Here is a 22,371-nt window from a genome sequence, read left to right as displayed (position 1 = left end):
CCCTGGCGCCGCGGCCGCCGCCGCCGCCGCGGCCGCCGCCGCCGCCGCCGCTGGGGGCCTGGCGCTGGGGCTGCACCCCGGGGGCGCGCAGGGAGGCGCGGGCCTCCCCGCGCAGGCGGCGCTCTACGGCCACCCGGTCTATGGCTACTCGGCGGCGGCGGCGGCCGCCGCGCTGGCCGGCCAGCACCCGGCGCTCTCCTACTCCTACCCGCAGGTGCAGGGCGCGCACCCTGCGCACCCCGCGGACCCCATCAAGCTGGGCGCCGGCACCTTCCAGCTGGACCAGTGGCTGCGTGCGTCCACCGCGGGCATGATCCTGCCCAAGATGCCCGACTTTAACTGTGAGTACCAAGCGGCCCCCGGGGCCTGGGGAGGAAGGAAGGAAGAAATGGGGGAGGGGGAGTCCTGGCACACGGTTTTCCCGCGCATCCTCCTCCAGCCGGCACCACCTCCTCCTTGCTCTCTGCTCTGAGAGCACGGTGGAAGGGCCGAGAAGCCGCCTGGGCTCCGCCCGGGGCCCGCGAAGACTTATGCGGACTGCACGCTGTGGCATTGGCAGCGAATTATTAAAATGGCCACGCGCGGGCCCTGCTTTCTCTTCCTCTCCTAACGGGAAGGGGCAGCTGGAGGTGTGAGACTAAAATCTAATCATTAACCGGCAGGCTAGAGGAGAAGGAAGTGGTGGGGGAAGGCGAGGCAAAGAGCGTCCAAGTTAGGCTGGCTTGGGGATCAAGGCCACCTAAACCAGGGGCTTATCTCCAGAGAAACGAACTTAGGTAACACATTATGGTTCTGGAGAGACCCCCCCCCCCAGTCCCTCCCAGGAGGAGAGATTCAGGAGCAGGGAACAAGAAATGGGCTTCGAGAGACCAGGGCCGCACGGCCAGGTCCCTGGCTATGCTCTGGCCATTTGCGGGGGTTCTGCCCGCCTCTGTATGGGTGCTTCGTCCCCGGTGTGATGCCCAGCAGGCAGATGTCCTGACCTGAAGAGAGCGGTGGCACGCCCCTGCAGAAGGGATGTGCCTCTTTCACGAACCCCATCATAGGGACTCTAAGTAGCAGGTGCCCGGCCAGAATCGGAGGCACCCAACACAGAGTGAACCCCTCACCAAGACAGGAGCGAGGGACTGCTGGCCACCCCCAGTCTGAGAGCTGCTGGGTTGTGGGCAGCATGCTTGCCATGCAGGTGGTACGCCTCCGGGAGGCCTGAGCCCACTGGACTTTCCTGGCCCGTTGGGCGGGCACACTGGGCTGGCACTCTGGGGAGTCTGGATCTCCCCTCTGCTCGCCCCACCCGGGCTCCACACGGAGGGTGATGCATGAGACTTTATGCTTTCAGCTGCAGAACACCCAAACAAAGAGACCCCATTGTTTCCTTCTGAGTGGAAGTGTTTAGACTGGGGAGATGCAGGCATAGGAGGGGAAAAAGCAAAAAGGAAAACAAAAATAAACACTTGACAGAATTCAGATTCCTCTGCTAGAAGCCATGGTTGTGACTAAACAGAGAAAAGCTAGGGGCCTGAGAGCTGGAGAAGTCACAGCCGGGTGAGAAAATCCCAGCCTGCGGACTGTTTGCCCCTAGCCACCCCAGGCTTTCTCCAGCTCAGCTCCCAGAAGACCCTAATGGCCACCCAGCCTGTCCAGGTGGAAGTCAGCCCCTTCTGATCTGCAGCAGGGAAAGCCTGGACTCACCTTTCAGTTTGGGGCCGCAGCTTTGGACATATCTGAACCTGCTGCTCCCGGGTCAGCCAAACCCAAGGCACTCTTCCTGGACCTGGCTGTGAGCAGAGCCAACAATCCCCTTTTGATGGAAAGCCACCCATGGGTGTTCCTTATGATCTGCATGTCCCAGAGCCTGGGATGCTTAGGCTCCCACTGAGGGGGGTGGGGGCCTCCACACAGACCGCCCCTGGGCACTGGGTTCTGGGCTCCCTGCCCCCCCTCCATGGTTTCCTGGGCTGGTGTGGAGCTCAAGGTCGCTCAGAAAATTGGTGAAAGTCACATCCCTTTTGCCCATCCCTGATTCCTAATCTTGACCTACAGGTAGCAGAATAAAACCCAGCCTGCTTTAAGTTTAGAGAAGGAATCTAAATACCAAATCCTAAAAGGGCGATAATAAACAGGCCAGGATGCCGGAATGTCTTCTGAGAGTCCCTCCTCTGTCGCTGGAACACCTGTTTGGTTTCCTCTAATTGGTTGTCTCTGCTGTTGGATGGCATTTCCCCAATGGTCCCTCCGGAGTCAGTGTTTTAATTAAAGTTCTAATGTATTGTCAAGTTGGGAATTGGGGCCTCATTTAACTAAAGCTGGGGGCGTGGGCCTTCCCGTAAAGCAAACTGCCCGCCGGGGGCCTGAGCTCAGCCGCTGGGCTGCCCTCTTCTCTATCCTCTCGTTTATTGTCTGACACTCGTAAGGCTCCTGGGAAATCAAGGGAAGTCTCGGTTTTTGAGGTCATAAAATTCTCTGTGATGTAACCGTGCGAAATTATGTAAATACAGCCAAGGGACCTCCTTGGACGTTCAGAAAGCCCGATCCCCCCCTTTGCCTGGCCTCCGATTGGCGAAATGAGAACTGTCCTGGAAAGGCTTCCAGGCTCCCTGGGCTTTGCCCCTCGGCAACGGGGGCGGGGCTGTCAAGAAGAGTCTTCGGTGGGGAGTGTGATGAACTCACACGTTTGGGCCCGAGATGTGTCCCTCTCCATCCTTCCTTCTCTCTTTGCCTTTGCCCTACTTTTCCTCCTCCTTTTGTAGTTGAGGAGGTGGTGGTGGGAATCCTGCATCAGTTCCTTGCTGGCTGGGAGGAAATGGGACTGGTAATTCCGGAGACCTGTTTGGATTTGAGGCTGACTTGGGGGTGGGGTGCTGGGTGAGGAGTGGAGAGGAGCTATGCCTCAGCGTCCTGCCTGTCTGTCAAGTTCTTCTGCCCTGCCCCGCACCCCCCAGATGGACAGGGCTGCCCTAGGTGACAGGCTATCTTTAATCAGAACACCCAGACCCTGAGTTAAAAAAAAAAAAAAAATTGAGTCGCTTTAAACCCAAACCCGCATGGCTCCACCTGGTATCCAGGTCCTGGCCTCCAGGGCCTCCTCTGGTCACTGGGTCCCTTGGGGACAGCGCGCTGACATTGAAGGAAGAGCAGCAACTTGGCAGGGCCGGTGGGCCAGGTGGCGGCCTGGGGGAGGTGGCGCTGGGGGGCCGGGGTAGGGGTGTCGGAGGACGGAGGACAGCGTCAGGCTGCAGGCCTCACGCCCCTCTCTGTCCCCAGCCCAGGCGCAGTCCAACCTCCTGGGGAAGTGCCGGCGGCCCCGCACAGCCTTCACCAGTCAGCAGCTCCTCGAGCTGGAGCACCAGTTCAAACTCAACAAGTACCTGTCGCGGCCCAAGCGCTTCGAGGTGGCCACGTCGCTAATGCTCACGGAGACCCAGGTACAGCGCCCCCTCCCCCCACACCACCTCAACACAAGCTGGCCTCCTAGGGGACACTCTTGGCACCTGGAGAAGCACCTCCTGACTTTAGGGGGACGGCTAATGTCGGAGGCAGAGTTCGCGTTTGCCCCGCTAGGGTTCCTATACCAAGCCCAGCGGTCCGATTCAGTAGGCTGAGGTCAGACCCAGAAATCTGCTTTTCAAGGACACTGCCACCCACTCCCCCATTCTGAAGCCATGGTTCTCAGGCCACGTCTGAGAAATCTTATTCCAGAAAGAGAGGGAACATCTTGAGATTTACAGATATGGACACTAGCTGGTCTGGCCCTTCCTGGGCAGTGGGCGAGCACCCCCATTAAAGGGCAGGAATCCGGCAGCGGGGGTCGCAGTCTGAGCTTCCGTGGAGTCCCCCAGCCCCACACCTGGGTTTGCTGATGCCTAGGGGGTGGGGAGTCCCTTCCCCCTGGAGCGGCCGTGTCCCCTACTCTGAAGCCCGCTCCTGTGCAGCGTGAGGGAGGCCAGGACCCGGCGAGGCGCAGGAGCTGGGCGCCTCCGGAGAGACCGACGGTGGGGATGGAGGGGCCGCTTTCTCACACCCTCTTGTGCTCTCAGGTGAAGATCTGGTTCCAGAACCGGCGGATGAAGTGGAAACGCAGCAAAAAGGCCAAGGAGCAGGCGGCGCAGGAGGCTGAGAAGCAGAAGGGTGGCGGGGGCGCGAGCAAAGGTGGCAACGCAGAGGACAAGGGAGGGGAGGAGCTGCTGGGGCCGCCGGCGGTTGGGGACAAAGGCAGTGGACGCCACCTGCGGGACTTGAGGGACAGTGACCCCGAGGAGGACGGGGACGATGACCACTTCCCCTACAGCAACGGCGCCGGCACGCACGCCGTGTCCTCCGACTGCTCCACCGAGGCCGACTCGCCGCCTCCCCGGCCCGGGGGCCCCGGGCACCAGCCCCAGCCCCAGTAGGGGCCCCGCAGGCCTGTGAGCCAGGCCGCCGCCGCCGCCGGGCGCTGCCCGTTTGGGACAGAGAGAGGGAGGCCCAGCGGGTTCAAACTGGAACTCCTGTTCTTTTAATTTAACGTCGGTTAGCGTTGGGGCGTAGTGTTTGTGAGAAGAGCTGACCGCGACCAGGGGGAGCCTCCCACTCCCCTCTTCCCGATGGAGAAGGCGGGAACCTACAGTGCTGGACGACCTGGAAAACTTGAAGCCTTCTCCGCCGGAATCGCCATTCTGCTGAGTATTGAAAAAGGGAAAACGTTTTGTGCTTACCTATCTTAGGGGGAACTTTATGTCATGAGCATTCAAACCGCTGGAAATCTCAAAACTGTACTGTATTTTTGTATATTGTATTTATATATATATATATAAAGAAGCGTCTACTTATGCATGCTAAATTATTATTTAGCTTCTCCCATCGCCCACGATGGAATGTAAAATAAATTGGTTTTTTACTGGATGAGAGCGCAGATCTTTGGGGAGGGAGTTATGAAAGCGCACTGTACTATTTTTGTTGTTGAAATGATGGGGGGGTGTATTCCGCAATTGACAGCGAAAGGTGCAAATGAGAATATGGCAAACAGGTGTCAGGAACGCCTCCTCTTCTGGGCCGTGACGTGGACGGGGAACTCGATTCCCGCCGCTGGGGAGGCCTAGGTGCGACATGTTCGTAAAAATACCTGAGACCAGGTGTCAGCGCGCGTCCGAATGCGTGAATCTCAGGAGAGTGACTTTGGATTCCGAGTATTTATCTTTTCATTTCCTTGAGGATCATGCTTCACTGGCGCTCGTGGAAACACACTGTCTGAATATTTCAGAAAATAAGCTTTGAAACGACGAGATGATTTTCCTGGCGTCCGCAAGGACAGCAGCGGGCGGCCGGATCGCTTGCCGCCAGCGCGGCCGTGGCTCCGGGTTAATCAACCTCTGCCGCGGGCGCCATCCATCACCGGCCGCGCCGGCCGCCGCCATGCGCTGCACACAAGCCCCGCTGCACCTGCGCGCCGGGCCCGCGCCGGCCGCTCCCCTCCCCCGCCCACGACGGTCCGGGGCCGCCCGTGGGCCGAGAGGAACTAGGCGGCCAGGGCGCGCGGCTTCTCTCTCCCTCCCTCGTGCGCTCCTCCGTCCCTCGGTTTCTCCCTTTTCCTCCCCGGCCGCTGCGCGCCGGGTCCGCGCCCCTCCCTCTGCGTGCCCCCTCCCGCTCTGTGCCCCCTCCCCCTGTGTGCCTCCTTCCCCTGCGCGCCCCCTCCTCCTGCGCGCCCCCTCCCCGCCCCCCTCCCAGCTGATAAATGAGTTCAGAAGGGCCAGGCGTTTCATTTGGGTGATTACCGCGGGCCAGCGGGGCCACTCCTCTACCTCAGGGCCGGGGTGAGATTAATGTCCTCTCTGGCCGCTCATTATCACCCCGGGCTCGGTCCATAAAATGCAACGTCAGCCGAGGCCGGGCGCGGCGCAGCCAGAGCCGGCGGGAGCAGCTGTGGGCAGGGCGCGGGCCTCGGCCATCTCGCGGTCCAAAGGTGCTCTGGGGGGCCGGGGACTGGGTTTGCAACTGTGGGATAGCCAGAGGGCCCCGAGAAAGCAGGTGGGAACACTAGAGGGCGGCTGCGGAGGGAGAGGAGAGAAAGACAGATGCCTTTTGGGGTTCAAAAAACCCCAAACCAAACCAAACCTTTGCAGTCCGCGACTATGGCGCTTTAATTTCTGACACACTGGTGCAGTTTAGCCTGAAGCAATCTCTTCCCCGGCTGGCTTCAATCCAGAGCCGTCCCCCTGCTCGACCGGCTCGCACCTCGGCGCAGGGCAGCCGGGGCCGGTGGCGGGGCCTGCGAGTTGGGGTGCCTCCCCCCGAGGGGCAGAAGCCCCAGCAGGTCGGGAGCGGCCGGCTCGGCCCGGGCGCGGGGAAGCGGAGCACTGAAGGCAGACGTGCGTCCCGACCCCGCCGCAGCGCGCAGAGCAAGCCCGGCTTTGACGCGGGGACTTGGCGGCGGGAAGGCCCGACCGCCGCGGCCCCAGCGCCTGCAGCCAGCTGCCTAATCGCGGCGGAATTTATCTCGCTAATAAATTTAATGATCAATTCGTTCTTGTCACAGTAGCTCTTCCCCAAATCAATTATAGCAAATTTAAATATAATCACTGGCTCATCCTCACCCACTCCGGGCACGGCGAACAATTCATTCCGCCTAATGAAGGGCCGCCAGGCCCTGCTCCGCCCGCCTCGCGGGGCGCGCCCCCCACCCCGCTGACCGCGCGAGGCGGGGGTGGGGGGGTGAGAGGCTCTGCAGCCCCCCCCCCCACCAGGACCCTGTTTCCACGACCTGGAGTCAGGTCCTCGCAGCCCGAGCCCAGGGGGACACAAGCCCACGCTCCGCAGGGCTATCGCGTGGGCCTCCCGGCTTTCCACCCGAGCTAGGGTGCGCCGTGTGGACCCTGCAGGCGCCGGGTCGCTGCAGCCCGGGGGCTGGGTCCCCAGCGAGGCTCCCACCCAGCCTGACCCGCTGCCTGCTGAGAGCCGGATCCTGAGCCCGCTTCTCTTCGCCCTAGTGGGAGAGTCTCCTTCGTTCTCAGAAAAGAGGCACCTGCCCTGGCGAGTGTCTCCAGCATGTACAAAGGATGTGGATAAAGCCCTTTTTGCTACAAAGAAACCAATCTGCAGGTATCTTCCAGGTGACAGCCCGCAGTCCTGGCAGAGCTGTGGCCCAGGGTCCCAGGCCTCTACAGAAGATTTAATAGGCAGAGTCTGAGAAGTGCAGAAACGACTAGACCCTAGAGCAGGTGGGTCTGTTCCTTCTGAGGTGGGCCTTCCACCACCCAGCCGCGGAGGGAAGTCAGCTTGGCCAGATCAGCTTAAAAGACTTTCTATGACAGCAAACGCAAAAATAGACAAATGGGATAAGATCAGACTTGAAAACTTTTGCACAGCAAAGAAAACAGTCAACGGAATGGAAAGGCAACCCAGGACTGGGAGAAGATATTTGTAAATCATATATCTGATAAGGGGTTAATATGCCAAAGTATAAAGAACTCATACAACTCAACAACAAAAATAAGAATCCGATTTACAAAAAGGCAAAAGGCTTGAAGAGAGATTTCTCTGAAGCGGACACACACATGGTCCACAAGCACACGAAAGGGCGCTCAACATCACCCAGCACCAGGGAAACGCAGATCAAAACCACAATGAGCTTCCACCTCACACCCATTACCACGACTATCACAAAAAACGAAAACAGAGAATACCAAGTGTTGGCGAGGATATAGAGAAATTGGACCCTTTGTGCACTGCTGGGAAGAATGTAAAATAGGGCAGCCACTGTGGAAAACAGGATGGAGCTTTCTCAAAGACAAAACAAAAACAAAAACCAAAACAAAAACACCCCTAGAAACACCATATGATGCAGCGGTCCTCCTCCTTGTGTAGCCAAGAGAACTGGAAATGGGATCTGGAAGAGGGATTTGCACACCCATGCTTGGGCAGCAGTGTTCACAGCGACCAGGAGGTGGAAGCAACGGAAGCGTCCACAGTTGAAGAGAGAAAGAAAATGGAATATATCACACCATGGAATATTATTCAGCCTTTGAGAAGAAGGAAACCCTGCTCCCTGCCACCACACGGATGGACCTGAAGCACGTTATCCTGCATGAAATAAGCCAATCACTAAAAAGACAAATACTGCATAACTGTCCTCACAAGTGGACTCAAAGTCAGACTCTTAGAAAGTAGGAGGGTGGTTGTCAGGGCCTGGAGGAGGGGGGAAGGAGTTTTTCAATGGGTACAGAGTTTTAGTTTTGGGAGACGAAAAGATTCTAGAGATCTTTTGCCCAACCACAGTTAGCAGTACTGTACTGACACTTCGGACGGTTAAAACAAAGACAGGCCTGCCTCCCTCCCGCTCCTCCCCGCCCCGTCCCTCCCTCCTTCCCTCCCTCCCTCCAAGATAGGACAGATTTGCTGTGGAAAATCCAAATCACAGGGAAGGCACAGGAGGGGAGCCCCTGGACCAGAGCAGGAGGGCGTGGGCCGTCCGAGGCTGCGCTGTTGAGCGTCAGGCGCCGAGCTCCAGGCGGGTGCCACGGAGCACCTCCAGGGTCTGTGGCTTAACGCAGCCCTGCGGCGTCCCCTGCGCCACCCCCTCCAGCCCAGGGTCCCGGGGTGGCCAGGCCGGGACTGAGCTCCTGGGGCGGGGAGCGGCGGGCGGCGCAGCGCGGTGGGGGCGGCGGAGGGGGTACCGCTGGGGGGCGGGGCGAGGCAGGACCCGCAGGGCGGGGCCAGTGCAGGGCGTGGGCGACGTGGGGGCGTGCTCCCCGCAAACGTGCGCGGCCCCCCCAGTCTCGTATCAAAGTCCTGCGGCGCACTGTGTCTCCCTCAATAAAACTAATCCCTTCGGAGGTGTGACCTCCGCCAAGAACGCCGCACTGTTCCAGACTACAAGGGCAAATATGTTTTTCAGATTTGGTTTTTATGGTCGGATTAAAGTTTATTTTCCATAATAGGGCACCTAATAAAACTCACAAAGCCGGGTCGGGCCTCCAGCTGGTGGCCTCGTTTAACACTTTCACTTCGTAAATCACGCGCCAGGTGTGTCCCCAACTGGATGCCAACAAGAAAGCCCCTCCCCCTCTCTGGTCCGGGCCCACCGTTCGAGCCCCCCGCGAGCGGGCTGGGGCGGGGCGGGTGGGGGCGGGTCTTCTCCCCCCTCCACCACCCCTCCCCGCGGCCCGCGCCCCTAGACCCACCACCCTTCCCCCGCCCGCCCCCGGCCCCGCGCCGACCCCGCGCACCTGCCGCCCCCCAGGTGTACACAAGGTTCCGGACAATGTGCGGCTCCTCCGGGCCATTGTCCGCCCGCGCTCGGGCAGGACAAAGGGTGCCCCCACCCCGGGCGGCCTCGGCCGGGGGGCGGCGGGCGCGGTTTACCCAGCTGGGGGGAGGAACAAAGGCCCGCCGCCTTATCTCGGCGGGGCGCGGGGTCAGGCCGGGGGCGCGGGGGGCGGGAGGGCCAGCGGGCCGTGGTGGGGTCGCGGTGCCAGGTCCTGCGCGGGGGGTGGGGGGTGGGGGGTGGGGGGGCCCTCCCGCCCTGCGCCGGATGCGGTCACGGGTCGCCCCTGCTGCTCCGCCGTCCCGACCTCGCCAGCCCAGGCTGTGCAAGGGGCGCCAGAGACGCTCCCACGAGGTCTGGGGGTGCGGGGCAGAGGCCGTGGGAGTAAGGATCTTCCACAAGCAGGGAACGGTGCCTGAGGTTAGGGTTCCAAGTTCACCCATTTTCATTATAATGTCTGGTTTCCTGTCGTTGGTTACTATTCCCCTCCACCTTCCCTATTAATATCCTTTCTTCCAAGCATAAAATTTCCCGTTCTGTCGTGAAATAAGACCTAGAAAAAGGAGAACCAGGGTCGTCTGGGAGAGGTTTAGTGCGGAGAGAAGGGCGGCCCTGTTCCCCGGAGCGGGTGGTGCGCTCCAGGCAGACGGCCCGGCAGGGAGGCTTAGCTGCCTCCTGCAAACTGCGTCCCGGGTGCCCGTCCTCCCAAGCAGAGGCCCACGCCTGGGGCTGCGGGGCTCTGGTTGGTTGGTTGGTTTTTATTTTTATTTTTTATATAATAGGCCAACACCATGACAGGAAACTTGCAGTTTATTTTTTAAAATAGATAAATCTGTAAAGCAAATGCAAATTTTTTTTTCCTGGGTCTGCAACATGTCCTTAGCACCTTTTACCACCCTGGTGATGAAATGTTCTGGGGGGGTGGTCATCACATTCCCATATATGTCCTCGGATCAGGTGCCTGTGTGACACTGCAGGCTTTTCCGCCACAGAACAGATGATAATAGCCAACACGGGCAGTCATTCATTCAACCAGACTTTTTAGAATATCTGCTATAAGTTAGACCTCGTTCCAAGCACTGAGATATGCGGGTGAGCAAAACAGCCCCATCCTCCTAAGTTGCATTGTATGGGGAAGAGAAGAATAACAAACAATAAATACATAAATTATATAAAGTAAAAGGTGCGTGAATACATGAGGTTATGTGCAAGGTTGTAAATCATGGTAAAGTAGGGCCAAGGCAGGTCTGGAGTGCTCAGCACAGTCCTCCGGGACCGCAGCCGCCACCTGGAACCTCATCCGAGACCTGGGTGTGCCACATTGATGGGAGTGTGAGGAGGCAGGTTGTAGGTCCCCTGCCTCCTTTCGGTGGCTAGGGTGTGAGGGATCGGAGGACTTGAGGAATCGTGCAGGACATTGATCCAGTGCCCAGACCACCACATGCTCGCTTCCTAACCCTTCTGCCGGAGTAAATATTCCAGAGCACAGAATAGAGAGGCATGTGGGCAGTGCAAACAGGGATTTTGAGAGAGAAATAGATTACATGTGTGATTTCTTTTTCTTCTTTTATTGAGATCTAACTGACCATATAACATTGTTTTAGTTTTAGGTGCATACTTTCTTTTTTTTTAAGATTTATTTATTTTAGGACGGGGCGGAGGGAGAGGGAGAACGAGAGAATCTCAAGCAGCACCACACTGAGTGAAGCACCGACGCGGACCGCAGACCTCAATCCCACGGCCCTGACGTCATGACCTGAGCTGAAGCCGAGAGTCGGACGCTCAACCGACTGAGCCACCCAGGCGCCCCAGGTGCATACTTTCTTAATTTTAATAATTCACACATTTGACAGCGCTCTAGAAAATAAAAAACAAAATTTTCACATAAAAGATTCACCGCCAATTTGAGAGACTTGGCAAGATCTCCGGAAGAGGGCGCATAGGCCCAGTGATCTGATGCCGGGCCCAGGCCGTGTGCCACTGAGAGCAGGCCGTGGACAATGCCCCCTCACTGCACACTCAGGGACCGCGGATGCCCTCTGCCCTGCCAGGCACCTGCGCAGCACCCCCTTTGCCCGAGTGTCCGCGTCACTCTCCTGACCCCCATCCAGTGTCGCTGGGCCCCAGACGAGGTCTCTGTGCCCTGCGCAGAGGGCGCCCGCCCCAGGCCTGCATCGGGCCTCCCCTGAAGTGCAGGTGGGGCAAGGGCCTTGTGCCCTGAGTCCGAGTGCCCCCATCTGAAGAATAAGGGCTCTATCAGTCGTCGTCTCCCAGAGTGAGGGGAGGGTTGGACACTACTGGACACTTATAGCAGCGCGGGCCCCGCACACGGCTCCCGGGGTCGTCGAACCAACGGAGGAATACCACCCCCCATGTGTACTTCTTCAGCCCAAGCTCTCCGGACCCATGTGGCACACAGAGCACACTCTCAAGCCCTCCTGGGGCCGTTGTAGCTCAGGAGAGTCTGGGAAAAGATGTGTAGTAGGGGTAAAGGGAGGAGGGAGGAAGTGCAGGGGTGCGTGCCGGGGAGGAAGTCGTCGTACATAGAGCCAGAAGGCAGAGGTGGGGTGAAACCCGGGCTCAGCACACGCCGACTGGGTGGCCTTGGGCAAGTGACTTCACTTCTCTGAGCCCCAAGGTCGTCCTCTGTCAAGTGGGGAATGCAGCGCCCGCCTCACAGAGGCTGTAGAGACCCGGCAGCGCGCACACAGAGGAAGTCAGTCACACCCACTCCCCTCCTGCTGTCTCCCTTGGAGCCTGTGGTCTCTTGCTGGTGGGACCCCCCCTTCTCCATTCGCTGCCCTCCTGGGCTTGCCTGTCGGTGGCCTGTGCACCTAGGGCCCCACCCACCCTGCGTCTGGGACCCGTCAGCAGAGACACAGAAGGAGCAAGGGGGATGCTGTTGGCAGCCAGTGGTTCACCCCTGGTGCCTGGTTGGTCCTCTCCCCGCTTGCCTTGCACGGGAACATGAATCCTGTCTGACCAGTGCGACATTTGCGAATGTGATGTGGCCAGAGCCTCGACGAATGCTTGCTGGCCAGCTGGGTGCAGAGGCTGGCCGGTAGGTGCGGAGACGTGTGGCCCACGGGCACAGGTCCGGCTGAGCCCCTCTCCCCAGATCAGCTGAGCGGCGTTCGCGGGGGCTTGTCGCCAGCAAGCACTCTTTGATCCAGCATGTGCCACACGGCCCCCATCATCTTTCCAAGCCACACCCACACAAGGATGTCAGGGGGTTCCGAACTACTACTTGCCACGTGGACCACTGGTGGATCCCTGCCTTCGTGACTCCAGTAGTATTGATTGACTCTTGTGTGCCAGGCGCTGGACGGAAGACAGAAAGCAGCTGAGCCATCCATGTTCTCTATGCCGTGGGCCTCAGGGGGCAGGAGGGGGCAGCATCCAGGAGGCAGTTGCAAAGCTACCGCCCTACTGATGACCGCATGGCCTCAACTGTTACTATTGAGTGTGGCATGGCCCGCGGGAGCCCACTAGCGGCATCAGCGCTCAGGCCGCATCAGCTATCCTCTCGGTCAGGACTGGGGGGCTCAAGTGACAGCAGAGCCGAAAAAAACCAGAGGGTTACACAGACAGACGTTTGTTTCTCTCTGCTACGCACCTAGGCTGCCCAGGGCTGGGCTGGGGGCCCCACGATCACCAGGGACCTAGGCCCATTATCTCGTGGCTCATCTTAATCACATGGCTTCTCCTTCATGGTTCAAGATGGCGCTTGGGCCCCATGTCCCAGCCAACGGGGCAGAGGACAAGGCAAACAAGCGTGTATCCTTGCGAGGAGTTCAGAAACTGGCCCTTTCTCTTCAAGTGGCAAGCGCTCCTCACACGGCCACTGTGAGTCTTGCTGGGAACTGGAACACGGGTGTTCCCGGCTGGCTGCAGGCCTAGCCCTGTTCCGGATGACAAAGGGGGTGAAGGGATATTGGGGAACAACTAACAAACTCTGCCACAGGTGTGCGTTTGTGTTGGTTCTTTATGTTTATTGTGGTAAAACACACGTAACGATATGTGTCATTTTATCATTTGTGAGTGTATAAGTCTTGGCATTCAATCCACTCCCAATGTTGTGTGCCTGTCAACACCGTCTACCCCAAACTCTTCCATCATGCCCCACAGAAACTCTGTCCCCATTAAACAAGAACCCCTCCCTCAGCCCCCTGGGAATATCTACTCTGCCTCTAAGAATCTGCCTATTCTAGGTCTGTTTGGGTTCTTTTTAAACTTCCCATAGTTCCCAGTGTCCATAGAGATGAACCCATAGAAAGGGCCCATAAGTAAAGTTGGTTTCTTCCCCAAACTCGGCAAAGTTGACATCACCCACCCGGATGTTTGAGCAACCCCCAGTCCTGGCTTTTCCTCAGCAGCTTATGCCCCTGTGATGCTGCACCCACCCCCACGGTACACCGACACACCGCCCACCTTTCTCTGATACAGGCAGTAGCATTTCTAAATGAAGCTCAAATAAGCCAGTCCCAACTAGGACATCCCCAAAGAGCCCAAGGGTTGGGGAGTGAGGAGAAGCCACGGTTCACCAAGTCTGGAGGGACTGAAAATTATCCCTGGCCAAACATCTCACTCTGAAAAATAAAGGCCGTGCCTCAGGAAACACAAGTCCTCTGCTAAATTTAAAACCAGAAATCTAGGCTGATTTTGTAGCTCTCAGAAATCCTTTCCTCTGTTTCACAGGTAAAGAAAACGCCAGAAATGCCACCTAGTGCATTCTTGGCAGCTTCCACAATTGCTTGCAAAATCCAGCGTTTTCCAAGAAGCCGCCAGGGGAGCTCACGACCTGCCCAAATCTCTGGTGGCCGCCTGTGAGCTTTTCGCTCTGAAGCTCCCCGTTTGCAGGTGGCCCACGGAGAGGCCCCAGCGTCCCCCGCACCGTGAGGCTTTGGAGGCCTTCTATCTTCAAAAAACAAAGTAATTCACTTTTAATGACTGCCGGTGTTTTCTTTCCCAGTTCTATTTGAGCAGATAATGTGTCTGAGGCTTGCCCGACAGGGTTAAACCACCATGACCTTCATAATCAGAGAGCAGAAATAAATTATATTTACTCATAAATGTTACTCAGTCTCCAGGGCCAGCTGCCTCCTAATCACAGGTGCTGTGATACTATTTAGCTTTTACCAGGCCTCATGCTCACAGGTGACAAAGTGCTTTCTGATTCCGCCCAGCAGGCTGCCTGCGGCTGGCAAGGCGTTTCCCACCGAGAGTCCACGGCCCGGGGAGCGCTCCGTGGGTGGACACCTGGCGCACCTGAGGACTCGCCCCCCCTGAGCACCCCCTAAGCCTTCTGAATGGCAGAAGAGGGGATGAGCGGGGACCAGAGACCCCACGAGCCCCCCTAGGATCCAGGCACCGCGCCGGAATGTGAAACCCTCTGACCGCCATCGGCGGACCAGGCCCCTGGTCTCAGGTGGGGCAGTGGCAAGATTGTCCACCACGGACTGTCTCACAAGAGATCGCTGCCAAACACACGTTTCCTCGAGACCAGCGCCTGCTTCTATTCTGCTGCGAGTTTGGCCGGGACTCGGCCCGGAGGCCCGCAAGCCCGCAAGCCCGCGAGCCCGCAATGAGAGCTCCGGAAATGCTGGTCTCTCAGACGGGCAGGTGGCCACAGGCCCGGAGCAGAGCAGCGGGCTTCCTCCCAGGCCCCCGCGGGGAACCGAGTCTTACCCTGGGGAGGAGCCACCTGAGGGGAGCAGCTCTGGAAAGTGATGGGTGGCAACGCGGCTCCTTCCACAGCTCCCACAGCGGCCCAGACCCACAGTTCTGGGAAGACAGGCCTCGCTCAAAACTCTTCCACAGGAATGGATTGCTGTGTCAACAGGACGGAAGGCGCACACGTCCGTTCATACACACGTGGGACAGAAAACACGCCCAACTCCCAAAGCCCGTCCTGAATTTCAGGATTCTCTATGACACAGTTCCTGGTGAATTTACAGGGTGTGGGAGGCAGGGCCACGTCCCTGGACAGACCCCTGGTCTGCAGCCTTCCCCAGGCCCAGCCCCTGCCGCCAGGGGCCTCTGCAGCTTGGTCTCGCGGTGTTGGTCCCACAGGTGCTAAAGTAGAAAAGCAGACTCTGTCTGCCATATTAAATCTGATGTAGAACGCAGAGAGTGTTTTAAAAATCTCATTGTCCATATGAGTCAAAAAGTGCAAGGGTGCTAATGAGGGCTATATGGATTTCACCTGCTGGTCTGGGGCCTGGCTTGAAATGCACTTCCTTCACTAAATCAGAAGTTTGAGGGCAAGGATAAAATAAATCTCAAATAATCACGTCGTATTTTTGATGAGTTAAATAAGTGCGCCTTATGCCCTACACATAGGAACTTGCTGCTCTCCCCGCAGTAAGAACTGGATAAGCACTTCCTAGGAAATCTGCATTTGTAATGCAGCCCGTTTGCATCTTGTCTGATAATTATGCCCTTGGGTACATCTGCTCAGAGTCCACTCTTTCTAGGAAATCAGAGATTTGGCCAAACCTGGGCAAATGAAGTAATAACAATACTAGAAATAATTTCAGGCCTCGGTTTTAGGGCATGTGGGTGCCTGGCACACCTGTAGCACCTTCTGGGAACGAGGATGCCTTTCAGCACCCTGGGTTCATCTTGGACCTTTGCAAGACTTGCTTTACTTTCATTAAGGATCATTTTCCCAGAGGCAGTAAAAATGTTCTGGATTATCCATTGGCTTTTAAGCAGTACAAAGTAGGTGCTGATACAGACCTTTGGAATGATGTTCGTGGCACACTGGGGACTGAGAAAGGAGAATGACTTTAGAGACTGTCCTCTGCACTTTGAGAAGTAACCAGGCTCTGCTCTCAGTCCACAGGCACCTCCCTGGTCTAGATAAGAACCTACCTGGAGACTAACAGTGCTGGGTCCTCCGAAGGACATAAAGCCGGTCATGGGTCATAAAATCACAGACTCCAAGAGTGAGACGTGCCCTTATTCCTGCCGATGTCAGGTTGTCAGCCAAACCCGTAAGCACACTTTCTATCTCTTTGGCCAAGTTATTGATTAGGATGGCGGGGGGAGGAAATGCTGCGGACAGAGACAGAGCTAGAGTTGCTGCTGGAAACTCTCTCAGGTGCAGGTGAGGTGACGGGCACCACGGGTGACAGGCACCACAGGTGAGGTAATCGGCTCCACAGGTGTGCGACGGGCACCCCAGGTGAGGCTGGTTGAGTAGTAACAAGTTCCCCCTTGCTCATGCTGCATTTCAGTCCCTGAGCCCCATCTCATCCCTGCAGATTTTGCCCAAGACCTTGTCCGATGCCGCACATCATCTCCAGGATTGCGGGTGACCATCCCTTCACAGCTTTCTGGGACCTTCCCAGCTTCAGCACCAAAAGAGCTCCATCCTGAGAACCCCTGATTCCTGGACAAACAGGAGAGCTGGTCACCCTGCCTGCTCAGCTCACGGACAGGAGGAAAGGTCAGCATGAGGACATGAGGACAGTTAGTGAGTCCATCCCGAGTCCTACGGAGATCACCGCTGTAATCACAGATGTCCACCAACCCAGCTGCACAATGAGAGAAAACATAAAGGGCAAGTTGACTTCCTCAGCAGCCGTAGTTCCAAGGTGGGGAGGCTGCCATGGGTTGACGGTCAGGGGAGGAAGTGGCCATGAGCTGGGCTGGTGGCGGTGCCGGCCAGGTCTGACACACCGCGTCCCTCTGTACCTTGCGACTGACCAAGGGCCGTGTCTCGTGAGGGTCACTGCCTCGTTACAGTGGGATTGCGCCGTGTGATGCCTAGTCTTTGTTTTTAATAGGCCATGCACAACATACAGAACTGTGCTGATGGTGTAATATGTACCCCAAACCTACATATTGGGCCACGGAGGGTAGTTATGCTGGAGTTTCAAGGCCATGCAGCTGGGAGTTACAGAAGCTTGGCAATGCACCCAGGCCTTCCCTCCGGCCGGCCGGACCTTGCCCCTGACAGGCAGAAGACCATGCCACCCACCTGGAAGACTGCAGAACCATGCTCCGCGGAGCCCACCACAGCCTGGTGGCTCCCGTACACTGGGCTGGGAACGGATCCTTTGCACTCGCTGTGGCTAATGGTAACATCTTAATGTGTACAAGGCAGGGAATCACTTGTCACTACTTTAGTAGACTACAGACGTGTAGAATTTGATCTTATCCAGGATAAGGGGAGAGGAGCAGAGGAAGACTCATTTTATGTGCTCATGCTTTTTTTAAAGTTTATTTTTATTTATTTACTTAAATAATCTCTACACTTGAGGTGGGGCTCGAATGCACGGCCCTGAGATCAAGAGTCGCACACTCTACTGACTGAGCTGGCCAGGTGTTCCACTAGGAAGACTCGTTTTAAAATAAGAACGCCAGCTAATAACGTAGGAGGAGGGACAGAATTAGAAAATGACCATTTTGCAACCCCCAAGTCTGGCAAGGGTGACAAATGGCTGCCTAAGCCACCCACTAACTATTGGTGGGCAACAGGAAATCCACATTTTGCCATTTTTTCCCCTTGTAACGTGTCCTTAAATTTGGTGATTAATTTCCCTTAATAATGACAAAGGTAAAAATGTACCTATATTGTGGAGAGGTCTGGTGGCCTTGACCTGAATTAAGTGATGGAACTTGGGACACGGTCATGATTATGTCCCCCAGCGCCACTGTGAGAGGCCCCAGCATCACCGCGCAGCACTGCTCCCAAAGGGTTCACCCCGAGGCTCACAGACCTACGTGCCGGACTGGCCAGGACTCTTCACAAGTCCAGTGCCACGAACTTTTCAAGGAAACAGAGTGGGAGGTGTTCTACGCTAAAAGAGGAATGGAAAGGAGATGTGACGTTTGGACCTTGACTGTATTTTTTTTTTTTTTTAGCATATAAGGTATTATTTGTTTCACAGATACAGGTCTGTGATTTGTCAGTCTTGCACAATTCACACCGCTCACCATAGCACATACCTGCCCCAATGTCCGTCACCCAGCCACCCCATCCCTCCCACCCCCCACCACTCCAGCAACCCTCCGTTTGATTCCTGAGAGTAAGAGTCTCTTCTGGTTTGTCTCCCTCTGGTTTCATCTTGTCTCATTTCGTATTCTTGATGGTGGGAACGAACAGCTCTAGAAAACTCACTTCAGAACCACAGGCAGCGTTCACGCCGCTGGTCTGTTAGCCTCCGGCGCTGATCAGCGCCCAGCTCTCAGGTGTGATGGTGGTGCCGTGGGCCCTGGAGAACGTTCTCATCCTCAGGGGACATGGGCTGAGGCTCTGGGAGCTGAGTGTCCTGAGGTGCGCGTCTGCAGACGAGTCCAGCACAGCACGTGGGGGGGTACAAATGCACGGGGGTGTACGTACAAAACCGAGAAAAGGCAAGCATGGCCAACACAGACACAAGAGGAGGAATGTGCCCTCTTTGGAAACACTTCTGACAGTAAAATGAGAGGAGCGGTCCATTATGAATGACTTTCTAGAAAGAATAATTTTTTAAATACTCCTGATCATTTTCACTTTGGCCCAGGCTGAAGGCTGGCCTGGCTTTGGCTCTGGCTCTGGCTCTGCCTGGGAGGGGCGTCCTCCCCAAGTGCTGCTCCCCGGTGCCGGGCCGCGGCTGTGGGCGGGGGCGAGGTCCCCGCTGGAGCACAGGGTTGGGGGGGCGGGGGCATGGGAGCAGCACACCCCGTTGGGAGTAGGCAATCTTCAGGGAAGGGCTGGGAAAGCGTTGTCCTGATAACCCGTGAAGGTCAGTGGCCCATACATCCTTGTTTGGACATGCTCAAGGTCAAACCCGCTGGGCTCCGGCGGCCCATGGGCACACTCACGGCATTGTTTCCCAAGCCCACACAGCCCTCCCTGGGCCTGACATCACCTCTGCACCCTTGGAGCCCTCGAAGCCGGGCCCCATTTCCCTTTCATCATCTTATCATGCAAACATAATTTTTCATCATTTATCCAGCTGAGCTCAAGATAAATGTCCCCTTCTTGTGAACTCGACCCCGCAGTGGTCAGCTCCTCCTGCCGGCGTCGGCAGGGTAGCGTGGGGTACAGAACCTCAGGGGTGGGAAAAAGGAAAGCGCCGATGCCCGGGCTGGGATTACTCTCCTGAGAAGGCCCAAGTTCTCCCGACCGTTGGGAACTCATCTGGACTGCACAGGAGCGTTCCCGAGGCACCTGCTTGTGTGTCCTCAACCCCCTGTGCTCACGGAGGTCTCACGAGGGGCTCGGGGGGCCCCGGGTGCTTAGCTCCAGCACGATGTCTGCGTGAAGCTGCCTCTGCTGTTAGTGACCTGCTGTCCGCAGGATGTGTCTTTGACCTGGTTCTAGACAGCCCCAAATTCCGCGGCCGGCATTGTTCTCCGCCCTCGGGCTGCCTGACTCCTTGCGGGGCTCCCACCTCCAGGTGGTGTGTCTGCGCCCCCCCGGACCCTGACCTCCGGGGGTTCCCTGACGCCAGAGGCTGAGCTGCCCTGTCCCCCGTGGTGTCTGCTGAAGCGCCCCCCTTGCTGCCACTGCTGTGCTGGCCCGGTGTGGCCCACCTGGCCGGAAGGTCACCAGGACCCGCTCACTGGCCCGTCCTCTGTCACCAGCATGCCCACTTGCCCATCCAGAGCCCGGCTTCGTCCGCCAATATTTTTGAAACCCAACTTCAGGGACCTAATCTCCTCGCCAATGATCCTTTGATGGTTTGCTATCACTGACCAAACCCCACGTCCTCAGCGTGGAGACTGGGGCCCTTCGGTCAGGCTCCATGTGCACCGTGGGACTGCCAAGTCTGGGGCCAGGCCACAGCAGGGCTCTGTGCCCAGGGACCCCCCAGAACGCCCTGCTCGGCTCCTCCCCGTGGGAAACTCTCCATCCCTGTGCCTCTGGGCACGGCTGGCTGCTCCCCTCACACATCCGGAGCACCTTCACCACAGGGCTTGTTGGTCAGACGTCAACCAGATCTTGGAGCTCAGGGTGTCCCTGGGCCTGGCTTGCTGGGTGGCACCGGGCAGGCCCCCAGGAAGCGCAGAATGGGATCAACAATTCGCACTTTCGTGAGGGGCCTCCGCTGAAGAGGCTTTGAACGGATGTCAGAGACACCACAGCCACGCGAACAAACACTCCCACGTGCACGACACTGAGAGCTGGAAGCGAGGCACAGAGGGGTTGAGATCGGAGAGGAAACGTCTGTGGTTGACTCCCACCACACCACCCGGCATCCGACGCGCCCCCACAGCCAGCCTGCTGTTGGGAACCGTGATCAGGATGCTACGTGCGCTCTGGAATCGGGGGCAGGGCAGCCAGACGGGGATCAAAGCCAAGCAAAGGACTTCAGTGGCCCCTCGGGAGGTGGGGATCAGCAGGGTGTCCTGTAGTGCTCCGGGCCTGGCACCTTGCCCTGCTCTCAGCCTTCGGTGCAGAAAACAGAAGACACTGCTCTTTCGGCTGAGAGATGTTCCCCGAGGGAATCAGGCTGGCGAGGGCCCAGAGGGCTGGCAGGTCGCATGGCGGGAAGCTCCTCCTGCTTGACCGAGGACCAGCCAGCCACGCTGTCTGTGACCCAGAGAATCCCAGACAGCGAGCGACTGCTGCCTTCCACAGGGAGGCTGCAGTGACCGGGGATGTGACAGGTTGACACTGTCCCCCACTTGCAGAGGAGCGGTCAGTGGCCAGGCAGATCCCAGCCAAGCCCGCCTCGATCGCTGACCAGTTACCGTTGGCGACATCACGCGTCTCCCGATGCGGCGCACCGAGAAGGAATGGAAGGCGTAACCTGCAGGAACAGGGAACAGCATGAAAACCCAAATGAAGGGACTGAGCCAGCATTCCATCAATGTTCATTTCCCGACTTGGGTAATTAGACGGTGTTTTAGGAAAAACGGTCATTTAGGGTGAAGGGATGTGATAGTGCAACTTTCTCTCAAGTGGTTCAGGAAACCCTGGGTCTAGCTACTGACCGAGGGACTGACCCATGGAGAGAAAGCACGAGTCCAGTCCCGTGCCTTGGGCTGGGAAAGGTGCTGGTGTCTCAAGTGTACACGTGGAGTCTGAATCCTACACAGCCCCTTCAAGGAGCGCTCAACTCTTGGTGACTCAGTGCCCAAGGCTGCCCAGCCCATGCCAGGCTTTGATCCCGAGGCTCTCTGACTGTGGCTCAGTGATCAGGGAATGAACGGGACCTCCCCTCCATCCACTCCGGCTCCTCCTGCTAACCCAGCTGCCCCAAGTCCAAGCAAACCACAGAAACCCTATCACTGTTTACACAGTAAGGCCTAAAAGGTTTTTTACAAAAGAGGCAAAGGTGATTTGCTTAATTATTTTTGTGAAAAAACATCAGAGTATTTTAAAAACTCTGAAGGATGAGTTCTGCATTATGAATGTCTTATACAAATTCTGTACTTTAAAATAACTTAAAACTTACAGAGAAGTTGTAAGAATATACTTTGTCCATATAAACTTCACCCAGATCCACTAATGGTTAACATTTTGCCTCCTTTGCTTTATCTGGGTCTTTGGGCAAAGAAGGAGGGGAGGAGCGAAACGGAGACTAATTTTTAGGTAGATTTCCTAGAAATGGAAAGATAAGGCGTACATCTTAGAACCAGCAAACCCGTTCTTTCAACATAAACCTTCACTGGCACTCTAAATAAAATATAAAAAGTGATTTTATTTATACATTTGTTTTTTTCAAAAAAATTTTTAAGATTTTATTTGACAGAGAGACACAGCGAGAGAGGGAACACAAGCGGGGGGAGTGGGAGAGGGAGAAGCAGGCTTCCCGCAGAGCAGGGAGCCCGATGCGGGGCTCGATCCCAGGACCCTGGGATCATGACCTGAGCCGAAGGCAGATGCTCAACGACTGAGCCGCCCAGGCGCCCCCCTAGTCTCTATTTTGAAGATGAAATCCCCCAGGGGCTCCTGGCCGGCTCAGTCGGTAGAGCATGAGACTCCTGATCTCGGGGTAGTGAGTCCAAGTCCCAGGTTGGATGCAGAGATTACTTAAAGAGAAAAAAAAAAGATGAAATCCCCTAAAAGAGTCTTTTCAGAAATTCTATCAATGGCAGTTCTCAACCTGCATCATAAGAAGTCCAAAAATTACATATACACCAAGCACCGAAGACAGTATTTTTTAAATGCTGAGTGTTATTGTAATACA

At 56.9% G+C, this 22,371-nt stretch overlaps 1 protein-coding gene across 1 annotated transcript in view; it reads left to right on the top strand.

Annotated features, from left to right (window-relative positions):
- MNX1 (motor neuron and pancreas homeobox 1) overlaps positions 1-4,838 on the top strand; it is a 6,675-nt gene extending 1,837 nt beyond the window's left edge. Inside the window, exons 2-4 of the mRNA XM_025859136.2 lie at positions 2-341; positions 3,265-3,425; positions 4,038-4,838. Coding sequence (XP_025714921.1) covers positions 2-341; positions 3,265-3,425; positions 4,038-4,391 — 855 coding nt within the window. The 3' untranslated portion in view covers positions 4,392-4,838. The remainder of the gene's footprint in view (position 1; positions 342-3,264; positions 3,426-4,037) is intronic.
- The last annotated feature ends 17,533 nt before the right edge of the window (positions 4,839-22,371 follow it).

Source organism: Callorhinus ursinus, unplaced genomic scaffold (assembly GCF_003265705.2).
Source record: "Callorhinus ursinus isolate GAN/ISIS: 27379988/994484 unplaced genomic scaffold, GSC_fseal_2.0 scaffold99, whole genome shotgun sequence".
Lineage (NCBI taxonomy): Eukaryota > Metazoa > Chordata > Mammalia > Carnivora > Otariidae > Callorhinus > Callorhinus ursinus.
Note: the sequence above shows the minus strand (reverse complement) of the source record. Positions and strands in the feature narration are given on the sequence as shown.